Raw genomic sequence first — 16,315 nt, 5'->3', positions numbered from 1 at the left:
TTCAAATTGTTTGCCAAAAAAGTGAAAATGAAGCCCTTGGAATAAATTTCTGCACTGAGGGAGTTGTATATAAATTTGTTAACTGTTGTAATGAAACTTTGTTAATGTCTTTCTTAAGACATGTGATGGCACGATAAGCCACAGTTAACGCTTATCCTCTCTAGCAAACTCAATGGGTGGTTCCATTGGTTTTAAGAATTCAGTGATCCTACATTTTAAAGACTTGAAAACTTTTGCACCCACTTTCATGGGGATTAGAAATATTAAAGCGCTTCAGTACAACCCATAAATGGTGTCATAATCGGAAATAATACTCTTATGTTGCTATATAGCTTTGTTGAGCATAGAACTCACTCACGTAGGGGCGAGAGTGATAGTCCAGTGGGTAGGGCATATGCTTTGTACATGCCAACCTGGGTTCATCCCTGGCACCCCATATGGTCTCCTGAGCCCGCCAGGAATAAGCCCTGAGTGCAGAGCCAGGAGTAAGTTCTGAGTTTAACACTGAGTGTAGCTCTGGGTGTAATCCATCCATATCCCGACCCCTTCCCCACACATTTAAAAAAAAAAACAACACCAAAAACAAAATCCCACCCTCACTCATTCAGAGTATAATTCAGGGGTCGAAGAGGTAGTGCTGGGATTAAGGGGCTTGCATGCGGCCAACTCAGGTTATATCCCCAAATTTCATTTGGTCCTCTGAGGACCTGCCAGGAGTGACACAGGAACTCAACTGAGTGTGGCCTACAGCAAGAAAGGACAGTTCAGTGGGTTTTTTTGTACATTCAGAGTAGTTCAGCCATGTCAGTTTTGAGCACCTTCATCACTATTTCTTTACCCCTAGCCCCATCTAGTTTCATACTTATTAGTAGTCTCCATCCCTACCCCTTTGGATCTAGAGAACCACATCTCTGTAGATTTGCCTGTGTTGGGTATTTCATGTAAATGGAGTGACAGTGTTAGGTGGTTCTTGGTAAATGGTGTATTTTACTGAACATGTTTTCAAGGTTCATGTCAGAGCATACATCCAAACTATTTCTTGTTATTGCTAGTATGACATAATTAAACTATTCATTAAATGCAAAGTTTCGTGTGTTGGGTATATTTTCTTCTGGGTGTATACTTGGGAGTAGAATTGCTGGGTGATGGTAATTTTAACATAAGGAAAAGCTATTTTCTAAAGCATCTGACCTTTTTCAACAGCAGCATAAGAAGCTTCAGTTTATATGTTTGTGAACATACATGTGGCCTGAGTGATAGTACAATAGAGAGGGTGCTTGCCTTGTGTATTGCCGACCCAAGTTTGATCCCCAGCATCCCATATGGTCCCCTGTGTACCGTCAGGAGTAACCATTGAGCATCGCTGGATATGGCCCAAAAGCGCCTCCCTCCACCCCCAATTTTTTTTTTTTTAATGCTGTTCTAGTGGGTTTCCTGTTGTGGTTTGATTTGCATTTCCTTGATTAATACTGTTAAGCACCTTTTTGCAGTGCTTATTGGCCGTTTGATATTTGAATCTGTGGACTGTGAATTTGAATCTCTAGACTACTTCCAACCCTCACACATTTTTGTTGTTTGGGGTGCCATAATCATTGGTACTGGGGAGGGTGGGACAAGCTGGATACGGAATCCACAGTGCCTTGTATGTGTAGGGCTTGCACTCTGCTGGTTGTTTCACATCCTTGGTCCTTTTTTTTCCTTTTTAACTGAGCTGTTTGGTTAAAAAGAGATGCTATGTTTACATATTCTGTGTTTTGTTCATTATGAGTACATGACTTGTAGATATTTTCTTCTATTCTGTTAGTTGTCGTTTTGTCCTTTATAGCACAAAAGTTTTTAACTTGAATGAATTTGTTTGTTTCTCAGTAAATATTTCTTCTGTTTCTATTATCTGTGCTTTGAAAAAAAATTGTTTTCTAGTTCTTTGAGGTCTTTTATCTTAAATAATTGATAGAAATGTGCGTCCTGCTAACATTATTGTACTAACATTAGCTTTTAGTGGTAAGTGAGATAGTTATTTCAGGCAAATGGAGGTTTTCTTAGCAACATGTTCTTTTATGCGAATGAGTAACATTTTAATTTTTCGCAAATACATTATTAAAACTATTTTGAGGCTTTATATCATAGACGTCTTAAACGGACTACTTCCATGTCATTGTATTTTCAGACACTAGAGACCTCAGATGTGCACTAGGTCGCATTACATACACAGCACTAAAATCTTTTCCAGTTTATGGCCATACCACCCTGAACGTGCCTGATCTTGTTTGAAATCTTTTTCATTCTTTTTAGTTTGCTTGTGAGGATTAGCTAATCTGAAGAAGTTAGATGTGAGATGGAGTGTTTCTCATTTTACATCTGAAGCACTTTTGTATATGTGATTTTTTTTTTCCTTTTTGGGTCACACCTGGCAATGCACAGGGATTACTCCTGGCTCATGCACCTGGCGGTGCTCAGGGGACCATATGGGATGCTGGGAATTGAACCCGGGTTGGCCGTGTGCAAGGCAAATGCCCTACCCACTGTGCTATCGCTCCAGCTCCCCCCCTTTTTTTATTTTTAAATTTTCAAGGTATTTTGTTTTCATTTTTAAGTTTTCAAGGTATTTTCTTTTGCATATATGTTAAATGTGCCTTCTTGAGTTACTTCTAAAAATGGAAGTATTTTTGGTTTTGGATTACACCCAGAGATGCTCATGGCTGGCTTCTGACTGCAATCAGATCATTCCTGGCAGGGCTTTGGGGACCATAAGGAATACTGGGGATAGAACCCTAGTTAGTAGTGTGCAAGACAAACACCCTTTCCCTAAACTTGAATTATTATCAAACTTTTATCACTCAAGCTCCTCAACTTTGAATTATTATGAAAATTTAAATTATTTGGGGTTTTTGGGTCATACTTTGTAGTGTTCAGGGCTTACGTCTAGCTCTAACCCCAGATTTCCTGCAGGCAAGGCAAGCCGGCTACCTGCTGTACTCTCTTTCATGCTGGTTCTATTTTTCTAGTATCTCTGGATATCATGGTCTTCATTTGCTTTTTTTGTTGTTTTTGGGCCATAATGGGTGTGGCTCGGGGCCTACTTCTGGCTCTGCATTCAGGAGTCACTCCTAGTGGTGTTCTGGACCATGTGGAATGCCAAGGATTGATCCCAGGTCGGCCGCATACAAGGCAACCTCCATTCAACCACCCTACCGAATGTGCTATCTCACTGACCCCTTTATTTGCATTTTTTGATAATGAGTGACTTTGAGCATCTTTTCGTATGCTTGTTGACCTTTGTATATTATTTTTGAAAAAATGTTGTCTTTTAGTGCACAACAGTTTTCAAGCTTCTGGGGTGTGGGGCCATACCCTGGTGGTGCCAATAACAAGAATATTGTTGCTTCTGTGTTTCAGAGTGATCCCTAGTAGTGCTTTGGGGACCATACGTGATGGCTGTGGATCAAATCGGGTTATACTGTCTCTTTGACCCAAAGGGACTTTTTGTTTTTGTTTTTGGGTCACACCCAGCAGTGCTCAGGGCTTACTCCTGGCCCAAAGATTTTAAGTTCTTTATAGTCCCATATGTCTGTTTTTTTTCTTTTTTTGACTTTTATGTCTAACAAGTCATTGTGAAGACCAGTGCCATGAAGCTTTCCCTCTGTTTCTTTCAGAGTTTTTATAGTCTCGAGACTTAGGGATTATAATAAACAGTATAGTACTGGCATAATCACAATAAACCAATGGAAGAGAAAGCCCCCACATAAACTCATGTATATTAACAAATCATCTTTACAAAGTGTCATGATCACTTAATAGGGAAAGAAAAGGCTCTTTAAAAAAATGGTTTTGGGAAAACATGCAAAAGAATGATGCTGGACTTCGATATTATATAAGGCTTACCTGAGAAACAGTGATTTCTTTTTTAATTGAACGTATGTTTTATTACAATTTGTAATAAAACATACATCATCTTTTTGTTTGTGGTAATGTATTTCCCAAGTTCTATACATTCATAATATTAATGCTTCCCCTTCCTCGCCCACCCAGAACCCTCAACGACTAGTACTGCTTCAAATTATCCAGATGTATTAACAAGGCCTTCTCTTCACCGGAGCCATTTGAATTTCTCCATGTTGGACTCTCCTTCGTTACACTGTCAGCCCTCCACATCCTCGGCATTCCCAATTGGCAGTTCTGGTTTTTCCCTTGTGAAAGAAATTAAAGACTCTACCTCTCAGCATGATGATGATAACATCTCAACTACTAGTGGCTTTTCTTCAAGAGCTTCTGATAAAGGTATTCTTAGCGTTTATTTGGTAGTAAAGTTTAATTTCATAAAAACTTTTCCTGTTGTGATTTTTATTTTCTACTTCGGAAATTCTAGGATCTTGTAATTAATGCTACTACGTCACATTATGTATGTTTTTGTTGTTGCAGATATAGCTGTTACAAAGAACACTTCAGTGCCACCTTTGTGGTCCCCAGAGGCTGAACGTTCTCATTCACTGTCACAGCACACTGCCACCAGCTCAAAGAAACCAGCATTCAATTTGTCTGCTTTTGGAACACTTTCCCCTGTGAGTATTAACTAAAGTTGATGGAATCACATTAGTTTCGAGTGTTTATTGCTTATAGTTTTATCTTTGTGTTTCTGTAGTCTCTTGGGAATTCCTCAAACCTTAAAACAAGTCAGCTTGGGGATTCTCCTTTTTATCCTGGAAAAACAACCTATGGAGGGGCAGCAGCTGCTCTGAGACAGCCTAAACTACGGGGCTCACCGTATCAGGTTGGTCTGAATGGAAGTGAAACTGCTCAACTTGAAAGGATAAGTAACTATTGACATGAATTACTGAGTTCATTCTGTTACTCCTTAGTAAAATGATAGATTGGGGACTAGTAAGATTCTTTTCATTTAGCTGACTATGCAAACGTAATTTTAGACCTAGAGGGACATTTTATAAATTTTTGTGTCTTTTATTTCTTCTGTTTATTAAGAAAAGAGGGTATTTGTTGGGAAGAAAAGAAGTTGTGAAGTATGTTTGGCCAAGCGTAGGCCATAGAGCAAGTTTCAAAGAAGTAAAAATAGGGCTCTGGTTTTATGCTGAATAAAGTTCGGATGATGTGATGGTCTGTAGGTATTTATCAGTACTTCAGGATAAAAGTCATGTAAATTTATGAGGGGAAAAAGTGGACCCATGCATTTGAGGAAATAGTCACCACATATAATTGTGTAAGACGTGTAGAAAATAGTGAAAAAACTTCATTAGAATTGATGTTAAGGAGTACTCCACAGAGTGTTGGCTCCTAGGGATCTGTACCTGATCAGGACTTAGGTATTTCTGAGACTCTGTCCTGGTCCAAATAAGCCAAAAGAATGTCAGTGATCAAGAAGTAGCTTTAGGGCTAGATAGTTTTGGACTACAAATGTTTGCTTTCGTTTATTGCTCACCTGGGCTCTATCCTCTGTTCCCTGCCTGTAGCCCCTGAGTTTTGCTGGGTGAGCCCCAGCAACTCTCCTTCCAGTGCCAGAAAAGAAAGAAGCTGAGTATTGAAAATCTTGGTGCCAGAGTGGTAGTACAAGAGGGGGCAGGGTGCTTCCCTTCTGTTCAGCCTACCCGGGTTTGATCCCAAGTACCCCAGATGGTCCCCCTGATTCCCATCAGATGTATTCCCGAGCAGAGCCAGGAGTGAGACCTAAGCACTGCTGAGTGTGGCCTCAAAACAAAAATCTTATATTTAGCCTTAAGAAAAATAGATTGGCTTGACTTCCAAAATTTCTGTTGTACTATGGAGTATATTTGTCCAGCTAGCTTGGGATTTATCAAAATGATTTCTTACTAATTTGATCTTTTATGTTTATTTGCTTTTGCTTTATTTTTTTCTTTTGTGAGGCAGAGGACCTTCCCAGGCATTTTTGAACAGGCCTGGGGCCCCCTTCTGTCAATTCCCAACCAGTCAGGCTGGTGTTTTAATGTGAGCCTAAGAATGGAGTGCTCCTCAGCCCTTCTGTGATGTGGATTACCTAGGTCACCTAGCAGTGCTCTGGAGTTCCAGGCCAGCACCCAGTGATGCTCAGGGTTGGAACTGGGTTGGCTCTATGCAGAGGCATTCTATTTACTACCTGACCCCATGTTTTTGTGATCCAAATATTATATACATCAAGATAATGCTAGAACTATTTGCCTGTTATCTCACTTTTCTCTTTTAGCGTAATTAGTAATAGTTCCTTAAAGAAGTGTGTGGGTTTTTTTCCCTTTCTGTTTGTAAAGATATTATCTCAGGTGGAGAGAATGTTAGTAGAGGGACAAAGAAAAAATGTTGAACATAACCTTAATGTCGTGTCCCAGAGATAAGTTGATATTGAGACATTGGTTTTATTTTACTTTGAACATCTATTTCTCAAATCTTGACATTGTGTATGTACTTTAGAATTTATTATTTCAGCAAATAATACAAACTTTACTTTGTAGGCACCAGTGAGAAGGCAGATGAAAGCCAAGCCGCTCAGTGCACAATCCTATGGTGTGACTAGTTCAACAGCTCGGCGGATATTGCAGTCTTTAGAGAAGATGTCTAGCCCGCTAGCGGTAAATGCTTACTCCCCCTTTATTTTACTTATTTTTGGGGTCACACATGGTGTTGCTTGAGTTACTCCTGGTTCTGCACTCAGGAATTAATTACTTTTAGCAGTGCATGGGTGGCCCATATGGGATGCCTTGGATCAAGCCCGGGCCAACTGAGTGCTGGCAAATAGCCTGCCCTGCTGGTGGTTTTCAGGCTCTAGTTCTGATTCTGTGCTTGGGAGTGACCCTTTGCAGTGCTCAGGGGGTCTTATGTGGTGTCAGGGATTCCAGTAAGGTAGAATCACTAGTGGGATGCAAGGCTTAATCCCTTTACTACTGTTTTTCTGGACTCCTTAGCAGTATGTATTTTTTTTTAAACTCCTAAGCATAGAAAAATTTGTATTTTGTAAAAAAATAAACCACCTTAATGATAATATTTTAATATCAACAGGATGCTAAAAGAATTCCATCTATTGTTTCTTCTCCCTTGAGTTCTGTAAGTTGTCTTTTAAACCTTTTGAAGAGATTTATTTTTATAATTGATCAGTTATTTTTCTCTTCCTACCTGTTTTAAGAATATTTTGTTTTCTTTAGCCTCTTGATAGGAGTGGGATGGATACCACCACAGACTTTCAGGCCAAAAGAGAAAAGGTAAGACTTGAACAGTTTAGTCTTTTGGGGGTTTCTTGGGGGGGAGGTGCCACACCCAGTGATGCTCAGGAATTACTCCTGGTGGTGCTCCTGGTGGTACGCAGGGGAATATATGGGATGCCAGGGATCCAACCTGGGCCGACCCACTATTGGTATAACCCTGAGCTTGTTGTATCCTTTAAAGTCAGTAAATAAATGTTTTGAATTCAGATAATAGTTATTAGGGACCATGCTTGGAAGAAACGTGACTTTTTTTACTTAGACATTGTAACTTCTGAAGGCCTGGCACCATTCTGTATATATGGTAGATACTCTCTTTTTGCAGAGTGGGGTGGGGGAATGGGTTGGCAAGTTATTTTTATTTCCATCTTTAGCCTCTTGATAGTCTTTACGGGTAACTTATTTTTTTGACAAATGAAAATAGGAGTGAACTCAGTTCAAAATACTTGTTTTTTGTTTTTGTTTCTGGGCCACAGTTGGCTGTGCTCTGTGCTTGCTTCCTGGCTCTGCTTTCAGGGATCACTCCTGGCAGGGCTCAGAGTGCCATAGGTGGTGCCTGAACCAGGTTGGTTGCATGCAAGGCAAACACTTACACTGTACTATCTCTCCAACCCCTGAAATAATGTTTATAAGTTCGTGAGTTCAGAAATGTGGGTGCCTGACTTAAGCGTTCAGTGGCTAAGAGCACCTCCTCGCCTTCATTCAATGGTGAATGAAGGAATGGGGCCACCAACTGGTTGGGAGTCAGTGACCATTTATTGCAGTCTCAGTGTCTAATACAGAAATTGTGAAGGGTGTGAGTACATGTAGGTGTTGAAATGATCATAACAATAAACAGATCTAAAACCCTCCCTTCAGGGGAAGTCTAGGTGAACTCAAAGACAACATCTCATCTGGGGGGGTTCAGAACTCTAGATTACTAGGAGATCGGCCTAAGGGCAGGATTCCAACAGGGTGTAATTTAAACAGTTGTCTTATTTACTTATTAATAATATTTCTAGTCATTTAGTATGGATACAGTAAGAGCCACCCAGGAAGAGGGTGGCTCTTCCTGGGGACATTTCACTATATATCTCAGACTGTAGTCCTCAGGCCAGGTTTGTCTTCCCTATCCCCAGGAGGGTTCTTATTCGGTTATTTGTGTCAGGATAGAATTTGTTCCATTACCTTGTTCTTACTCTAGTTATTATGGCACTTAAAAGGCCTGTCCCTTTTTTGATGACAGGGTAGCTTCTGGCTTGTCCTGGGTCCATCTAATTTTCTCATCCCAAAAGGAGGGTGTTAGGAAGTAAGGACAACTGAGGCATGAATCAGATAAATCTGATGGATGCCCAGGAGTAAATATTATTTGGAGTCAGCTAACTCCCATGTTACAAAGACATAGCATCAACTGTCTTACTGTGTCAATACAAAAAGGACATTGTTAACCTAAGCAAAGGACACAAGAGAAAGAGAAAAGCAATACAGAATTAGTAGTGACTGATGGAATAGGATTAGGAGTGGCTGATGGAATTGGGTGTGCCTTGAGAGCACTGTGATGGGTGTGACTCAGTAAACAAGCTCCTTGCAAGAGAGGAGCAAGGACAAACCAGTGTTACCCAACAGAAGTTCAGAGAATTCGGCACTCACTGAACAGAATTAGCTTTGTGAACTCTTTTTTTTCTCTTTTTTTTTTTTGGTATTTTTGAGTCACACCTGGTGATGTTCGGGGGACACTCTTGGTTCTGCACTCAGGAATTATTACTGGTAGTGCTCATGGGACGATATAGAATGCCAGGAATCGAACCCGGGTTGACCTCGTGCAAGGCAAACTCCCTCCCCACAGTATTATCACTCCGTCCCCTCTTTGTGAACATTATATTTTGTTTTGGATGCCATGCCTGGCACCGTTCAGGGTTTACTCCTGACTCTGCACTTACTCTTTAGTCTTTGCAGTACTCCAGACCATTTGGGATGCCCAGGATTGAACCCAGATCAGCTGCACCCTACCCACTATACCATCACTCCGGCCCCTGATATTTAGTTTTTAGTAGATTAGAGCTATAGCTAGTACCTGGAAGACAGCATTATATCTCATGTTTTAAAGATGGTGATTATGTCCATGAAGTCAACAAAATGGATAGTCTCTTTGAGTAATAAGATCCCATTTGTGAAGGATTTAGGGAACAGGAGTCTTTGCCCTGGTAATTAGTGTTTATAGCTGTTCTTAGTGAAAGGACAACATTCACAGAAATCACTGTTTTGACAAGGAAATGTCAACTGTCTATACAGCAAAATCATTGTAACTAAAGACTTGACGAAAGACTTAGGTGATAAAACAGTTAGCAGTTGGAATTTTTGGGACTGGAGAGGTGGTAGAGTGAGTGGGCATTTGCCTTTACTCTTGTAGCTGACCTGGGTTCAGTCCCCTAAACCCCATATAGTTTCCTGGGCCTCGGCCTTGCCAGGAGTGATGGCTGGGCTCCCAACCCTGAGTGTTAAAAAACTAAGGTTGTGTGTTCGCGGCCTCTCTGGACAGCTCTACCTCACCGCCTGCCTTTGGTGCTCTTGAGCCACCGTGTGTGGCCTGGATCAGGACGGCTGTTGGCCAAGGGCAGACAAAGAAATGAGGGCCAGGCTGGTTGGTTTTAGTTGACATTTATTCCAATCCTCTTCCCTTCTGTCTCTCCTCTGCCTCTCTTCTGGACCCCAATCTGGAACCCTTTCTCCCTCTCGCTCTGCCTCAGGATCTCTGGAGCCCGAGCCCCCTCTGAGCTTACAGTCTTAGTTTATATAGCAATCACATAGGGTGGTGACACAAAGGTGGGTTGAACATTAACAAATCAAAGAGAGGTAAGACCACTCCTCCAGGAGATTAACGCAAGGATAAAATCTCTTCTAAAGAGATTACTCCAGATTCCTAGGAGATCTGCTCAAGGGTGGGATCCCAACAAGGATGTGTTCTTTCCTAGGCTAGTAATCTACTTAAATAGTTGTAGTAAATCTACTTCTAATATTTCTAGCAATGTCATTCTGTATGAGCACAGTATAAGAGATATATATACACTTACAGTTTGGTACTTCCTGAGGACATCTCACTATATATTCCTCAGTCCTTCAGGCCAGGTTAGTCTCCTAGTCCCAGCAGAGTCCTGTTCTCATCATTACTTACTTTTGGATTTTTTTTTTTAATACCGATAAATAACTTGTTCATGTTTTTAGCAGTTAAAAATATTTTCATTACTTGCTTAGAGATGTTTTATTTGTAGCTAAAGAAAATTTAGAAATTTGGGGGGAAATGTGGTTAGATCAACTTTAGTGCATACGTTTTCAAATCATTTTGTAAAAGCTTAGATTTATGAAGAAGGTGTTTCTTTTTTTTGTTTGTTTGTTTGTTTTTGCTTTTTGGATCACACCCAGCCAATGCTCAGGGGTTACTCCTGGCTCAGCACTCAGGAATCACTCCTGGCGGTGCTTGGGGGACCATATGGGATGGGACTATATGGGATGCTGGGAATTGAACCCCAGTCAGCCGCATGCAAGGCAAGCGCCCTACCCGATGTGCTATTGCTCCAGCCCCGAGAAGTTTTGAAAATAGTTCTCATTTTGTATATGTGCTCTTCACAGTGAAATGTGACTAAGTCTGGAATAAAATACTGTATGAAGACATTTTAGAGATAAACATGTGTGTCTTAAAGTTCTTATAGCACAACCTATTCCCTTTAGTCCTACTACTGTTTTCTTTTCCTCTTAGCATTTGGTTATATTTACTGCTCTTATTCTGGAACAGTGCTTTTTTTTTGTTTTTCCCCTTTAATCTTTTTAAGCATCTATATATTGTTTATTGGCGTGTCAGTGATCTTTTGTGCTTCGAGAAGTTTGCATTTAGGTAATTTTATGAGCTAAAACTGTTAGGTTTATTTGTGTAGTCGTACTAATTTCTTTAGACCACTTGAAAATTGCTGGCCAACTAATCAAAATATATTTTGAGATTTATGTTCTAGTATTTGTGAAACACATTTGTCCCATCAAAACTCCTGGTTTACATGGAGAGCAGTATTTTCAGCCACTGGTCCTTGGCCTAGTATCAGGATTTCTGCCAGTATGCACAAATGTTACTGCCACTTAAGTGTTACATTTGGATGATTGAGCAGTATTATAAATAATAATATATAAATATTATTTACATGGTTTTTGTCTTAGTGTTGCCTGAAATAGTTCTCCTGTTTTCACTGTTACAGTTGTAAAAAGATTTTGAAAACCACTGCTCTTGGAAGTACTTTCATCAGTCTTTGGATTGTTAGCTAGTGTCAGCTTTTTTAGATATACATCTCGGATGAACATGAAAATAAAAGTTGTCTTTGATTTTGTTTTGTTAGGTGGATTCTCAGTATCCTCCTGTTCAGAGACTCATGACCCCAAAACCAGTTTCCATAGCAACGAATCGAACTGTTTATTTTAAACCATCTCTCACCCCAACTGGTGAATTAAAGAAGACTAATCAAAGAATAGATAAAAGGCACATTGTGAGTATATGTGTTTTCACTTGTGTTTAAATATTGATTGAAATGAGTAAGATAACAAATTACAAGTACTCTTGTTAGCATAATCAGTGATAAAGTTTATGAATTGATGATTACAAATTGAAATGCCTTTAAAATGGTGGGGACTCTTAAATCCTAAATTACTGTTTATATATTTCTTTAGATTACATAATCTTGCTAGACTTGATCTTTCATGTTTTGTGTGTCTGATATGGTTTATGGAAAGTTAAGCTTCTGTTTCAGACATCTGTTCTTTCCTAGGGACACATTGGTATACATTTCTGGAAATTCTATTGTCATACTTTTTTTGGAGGGTCCATAGTCAATCTATTATCTTGCCCATATTCAGATGTTACTTAGATGCTTTTTTGAGCTAGAATTCAAGCAAGTTTTGCTTAATGCTTTTCGTTTGTTTTTTTAACCTCACCATATCAAAAAGTTTTTTTTTGGGGGTGGTGGTGTGGGGGAGTTCATCCATTTATCCTCAGGGGCTATTCCCAGTTTAGTGCATGAGAGGGTTCCTTCTGCTATCTTTGGGGCCCAGCTGTAATGCTGCGGATCAACCCCCTGCAAGCAGAGCATGCACTCAGCTCATTGAATTATCTCGAGCTCCTCACCGCATTTTTTTGGTTTATAAATGCCTTATCAAGATGTCATTCACCTATTTAAATTGTATAGGTCAGGGTTTTAAAAATTTAAAAATTTAAAACAATTAAGCAAGTACTTAAGTGTGTCATATTTTTTTTTCCTTCTAGAGTGTATGTGAAAAAAATACACCACCAGGGCAAAATAGAGAACGGGAAAGGTAATGTCATCTTTATAGCAAAATTTTAATTTTAATCAGATCTATATTTGGTTTCCATCTGCAGTTTGAAAAATAAGCATAAAATACGATCTTTATGTTAGAAAAATCTGTTTAAAATCATCCAGCTTTACATTTATTTTCTTTAGCAATTCTGTTTTTAAGTGTTCAGTTAGTAAGTTGTGAATCTACCAGAATGATACTTAACTTAATTTTCTTTTCCTTTGTATAGTGGCTTTTCTTACGCACATTTCAGTATATCTGCAGCCAATGGTTTATCTTCTGGCGTGGGTAGTGGAGGCGGCAAGATGAGGCGAGAGCGAATACACTTTGCTGCAGCCAAAGTTCCTGAAGAGGAGGTAGGTTTATATATTTTAAATCTCTGGAACTTTATTCAAGGCTTTGGGTTGCTGGTGATGAGGGAAGATCTGCAGTGACTGAGGTGTGGAAGACCTTGAACCAGGGATAGTCTGCTTGGCACAGAAGTTTGAAACAGTCCCTTCAAACTTCTTGTGGTATTATATTAGCAAAGCACTTACTACCCAAGAGAACTCTTCTTCCACTAGTACAGCAATTGAGATATTTTTATCTCACAGAAAGAATTTTACTGTATAGTTAGATTTTTCCCCATTTCATAATATATAAATGGATTAATAATCTCACCTGCATTTTCTCATTGTGAAATTGATCAGTGTCATGAAAGGTAACTATTTCATTCTTTCAAGTTTATTTAGCATAAATAAACAGTATACCACATCCATTCCAGAGGTGCACTTGGGTTGGTCCTTATGCATACATGCAGTGTTTTTTCTGGGCTATTTAATAGTGGATTATAAAGGAATGATCAGCTTTTTTAAGTGTTATACTGCTTTTCGTGATAGTTTTATATAAATACTTCTACAGTGGGTTGATCTGCTTTTTCTTTATTCTTACTGTTTTAGTTGGTTTTTAAATTTTTGCCAGTGTCATGAAGGCGAAGTGATACAGCCAGTGGAGTTAAGTGGACGATTTGTGTGTGTGTTTCTTGCCATTGATGTTTTTACTTTATTCGTTTTTTTTTAAATTTATATTTTCTATTGGACTTTTTTCTATTGGCCATACCCACCACTTCTGGGATTCTGGGGCTGTTTCCAGATGGAGCAGTGTTTGTGCCAGGTGATGCTGGTTCTTGGGATCAGCAGAACTTCTTGAACTCTGAGCTGCTCATATTCTCAAAAAACGGTCTCCGGATACCAGTTAGAGGTCACTTGTGAGCATGGAGCTGGATGTAGCCCTAACCCACTTTGCCCCAAAGAGTTTATTCTTACACAAAAATATGGAAAAGATAGGGCCTAGCATTTCTGTCTGTGGATTGCTTCATTTGTTTACTAGTTTACTATGGAGTGCTTGAACTATGGTCTCATTTCAGCCTTTATAAATAAACTTCAACTTTGCTGGATTACTTGTTTTATTTTTAGTATTTTTATTGTTTAGTCTCATCAGTAGCATGATTTCTTTAGCAACGTGTACTTATATTTTTAAGCAGCATACCTTCATTTGTCATTAAATCTCTTATGGACCATTATACTTAAGAAATAGAGTATTTTTCTTGTGCTCAGAAGGAAATTGGTGTCTGATTAATCTAGGCACCCTTTTGTGTTTTTCAGTAGTACTTGCATCTTTTTTTTTTTAACTTCATTTTGAGGAAAACATTAGCTTGCTTTAGTGGTTGCCAGAGGATATATTGGTGAACTTCTCTTTTTTCAGTTTTTAATTTTGTTTATTTAATATTTAAGGCCATACCCTGTGGTACTCCTGGTTCTGCTGGTGGACCCTGCCGTTCCAGGGATCAGAGCGTTTCCTTTTCTTTCCCAAAAGAGTGAGGGATTGTACTTAGCGGTGCTCAGGGTTGATTCCTGGCTCTGTGTATTAGAATGACCCTGAGAGTGCATATAGGGTATCATCTGCAGGCTGCACAGCCCATGCCTTCAGCCCCTGTTAAATAGTTTTTAAGATAAAACCTGTAATGTCTTTAATTGGCGCTCAAGGTGCTTCCTGTGATTGTTTTGCAGATCATTTTTATTACAACTTTCATTCTTTATAATTGAGACGTTGTGGGGATTAAATATTTTACTTATTCTCCTGTGCACTGTTTGGAACTTTATGGAAATAGGTGTCCCCAGACCAATTACTTGTCGCCCTCCCTCCCTCTCTGGATCCCCCTCTTCATTCCGGCTAACTGCCAGTTTTACATTCCAGGATGCCTCACCCAACTCCTCTGTCCCTAACTTTGTTTAACACTGGAATTATAGTCTCTACATTTCTGAGTGAGAGGTAGTTACTGGTGGTTTGCCCTAGATAACTATGCATTACCCTGCTGTGTTTTTAATTTTGATAGAATAGTTTTTTTTTTTTAATTTTTTTTTTTAATTTTATTAGTGAAACACCATGAGGTACAGTTGTAGATTTACAAATTTTTGTGCTTGGATCTCGGTCATACCACGATCAAATACCCATCCCTCCACCAGTGTCCACTTTCCACCACCAGGACAACATCCCTCCCCCCCCCCCATCCCCCCATCCCCCCCTGCCACTGTGGCAGGGCACTCCCCCTTGTTCTCTCTCTCCTTTTGGGTGTTGTGATCAGCAAAAGAGGCATTGAGTGGTGAACATGTTCAGTCCAATCTACTTTCAACCTGCATCTCCCCTCCTGGGAGGATCCTCCAGACACCGTCCACTTGGTGTTGCCCTTTCTATCTGAATTGTCCTTTCCCCTAGAATACCCGGCTGGCCTCTAAGTTATGGAGTAATTCTCCTGGTGCTGATCTCAGCTATTCTTGGGTATTAATCTCATATTTTGTTACTTTATATCCCCCAGATGAATGCAATCTTTCTATGTCTATCCCTCTCTTTCTGACTCATTTCACTTAGCATGATACTTTCCATATTGTACCACTTGTATGTAAAGTTCATGACTTCATCTTTTCTAAGAGCTACATAGTACTCCATTGTGTAGATGTACCAAAGTTTCTTTAACCAGTCATCTGTTCTTGGGCACTCAGGTCTCTTCCAGTTTCTGGCTACTGTAAAGAGTGCTGCAATGAACAAACAAGTGCAGATGTCACTTCGGCTACACATTTTTGCCTCTCTGGGATAAATTCCCAGGAGTGGTATCGCTGGGTCAAATGGGAGTTCAATTTGATAGAATAGTTTTGAATAGACACGTGTATCAATGTTGCTTTTCGTTTTTACTTACCAAGTATATCTAGAACTCTAGTTTCTTGATTCAGGTAAATTGGAATTTTGATAAATGATTAAAGATTCATTTTTGTTACGTTTAGTGGAATTTTGGGAAAGGTTAGACTGAAGAAATTTTTTGATCATGTAATCGGTTAGAGATTACTAGCAGACACTGGCTACATTTTACTTCACTAAACATTCAGGTGGGCTGGAGCGATAGCACAGCGGTAGGGCGTTCGCCTTACAAGCGGCCAACATGGCCGACCCGAGTTCGATTCCTCCGCCCCTCTCGGAGAGCCCGGCAAGCTACCGAGAGTATTCGATATGCCAGACACAGTAACAACAAAGTCTCCAATGGAGACGTTACTGGGCCCGCTCGAGCAAATCGACGATCAATGGGAGGGCCTTTACCTTTTTACCTTTCGAGCAAACATTCAGGTTACTGCAATTATATATTGAACATGACTTTTGTAATGTATTTTAGCTTTTAACTTACCTTTCATTCCAAAACTTTATCATTAAGTTTTTTGTTTGGACACACCTAGTGGTGGTCGGGGTAACACCCTGCCTTGCTC

General features: G+C 39.7%; 1 protein-coding gene across 2 annotated transcripts in view; it reads left to right on the top strand.

The window, feature by feature from the left end:
- NUP153 (nucleoporin 153) overlaps nucleotides 1–16,315 on the top strand; it is a 63,808-nt gene that overhangs the window by 13,363 nt on the left and 34,130 nt on the right. For both annotated transcript variants that reach the window (XM_056132386.1, XM_056132385.1), the window contains exons 3-11: nucleotides 4,030–4,278; nucleotides 4,420–4,559; nucleotides 4,640–4,768; nucleotides 6,453–6,569; nucleotides 6,997–7,041; nucleotides 7,140–7,196; nucleotides 11,555–11,701; nucleotides 12,475–12,524; nucleotides 12,754–12,880. In XM_056132386.1, the coding sequence (XP_055988361.1) occupies nucleotides 4,030–4,278; nucleotides 4,420–4,559; nucleotides 4,640–4,768; nucleotides 6,453–6,569; nucleotides 6,997–7,041; nucleotides 7,140–7,196; nucleotides 11,555–11,701; nucleotides 12,475–12,524; nucleotides 12,754–12,880 (1,061 nt within the window). The remainder of the gene's footprint in view (nucleotides 1–4,029; nucleotides 4,279–4,419; nucleotides 4,560–4,639; nucleotides 4,769–6,452; nucleotides 6,570–6,996; nucleotides 7,042–7,139; nucleotides 7,197–11,554; nucleotides 11,702–12,474; nucleotides 12,525–12,753; nucleotides 12,881–16,315) is intronic.

Source organism: Sorex fumeus, unplaced genomic scaffold (genome assembly GCF_029834395.1).
Source record: "Sorex fumeus unplaced genomic scaffold, SorFum_2.1 ptg000094l, whole genome shotgun sequence".
In the NCBI taxonomy this organism is placed as follows: domain Eukaryota; kingdom Metazoa; phylum Chordata; class Mammalia; order Eulipotyphla; family Soricidae; genus Sorex; species Sorex fumeus.
This window is presented reverse-complemented; position numbering and strand designations above follow the sequence as displayed.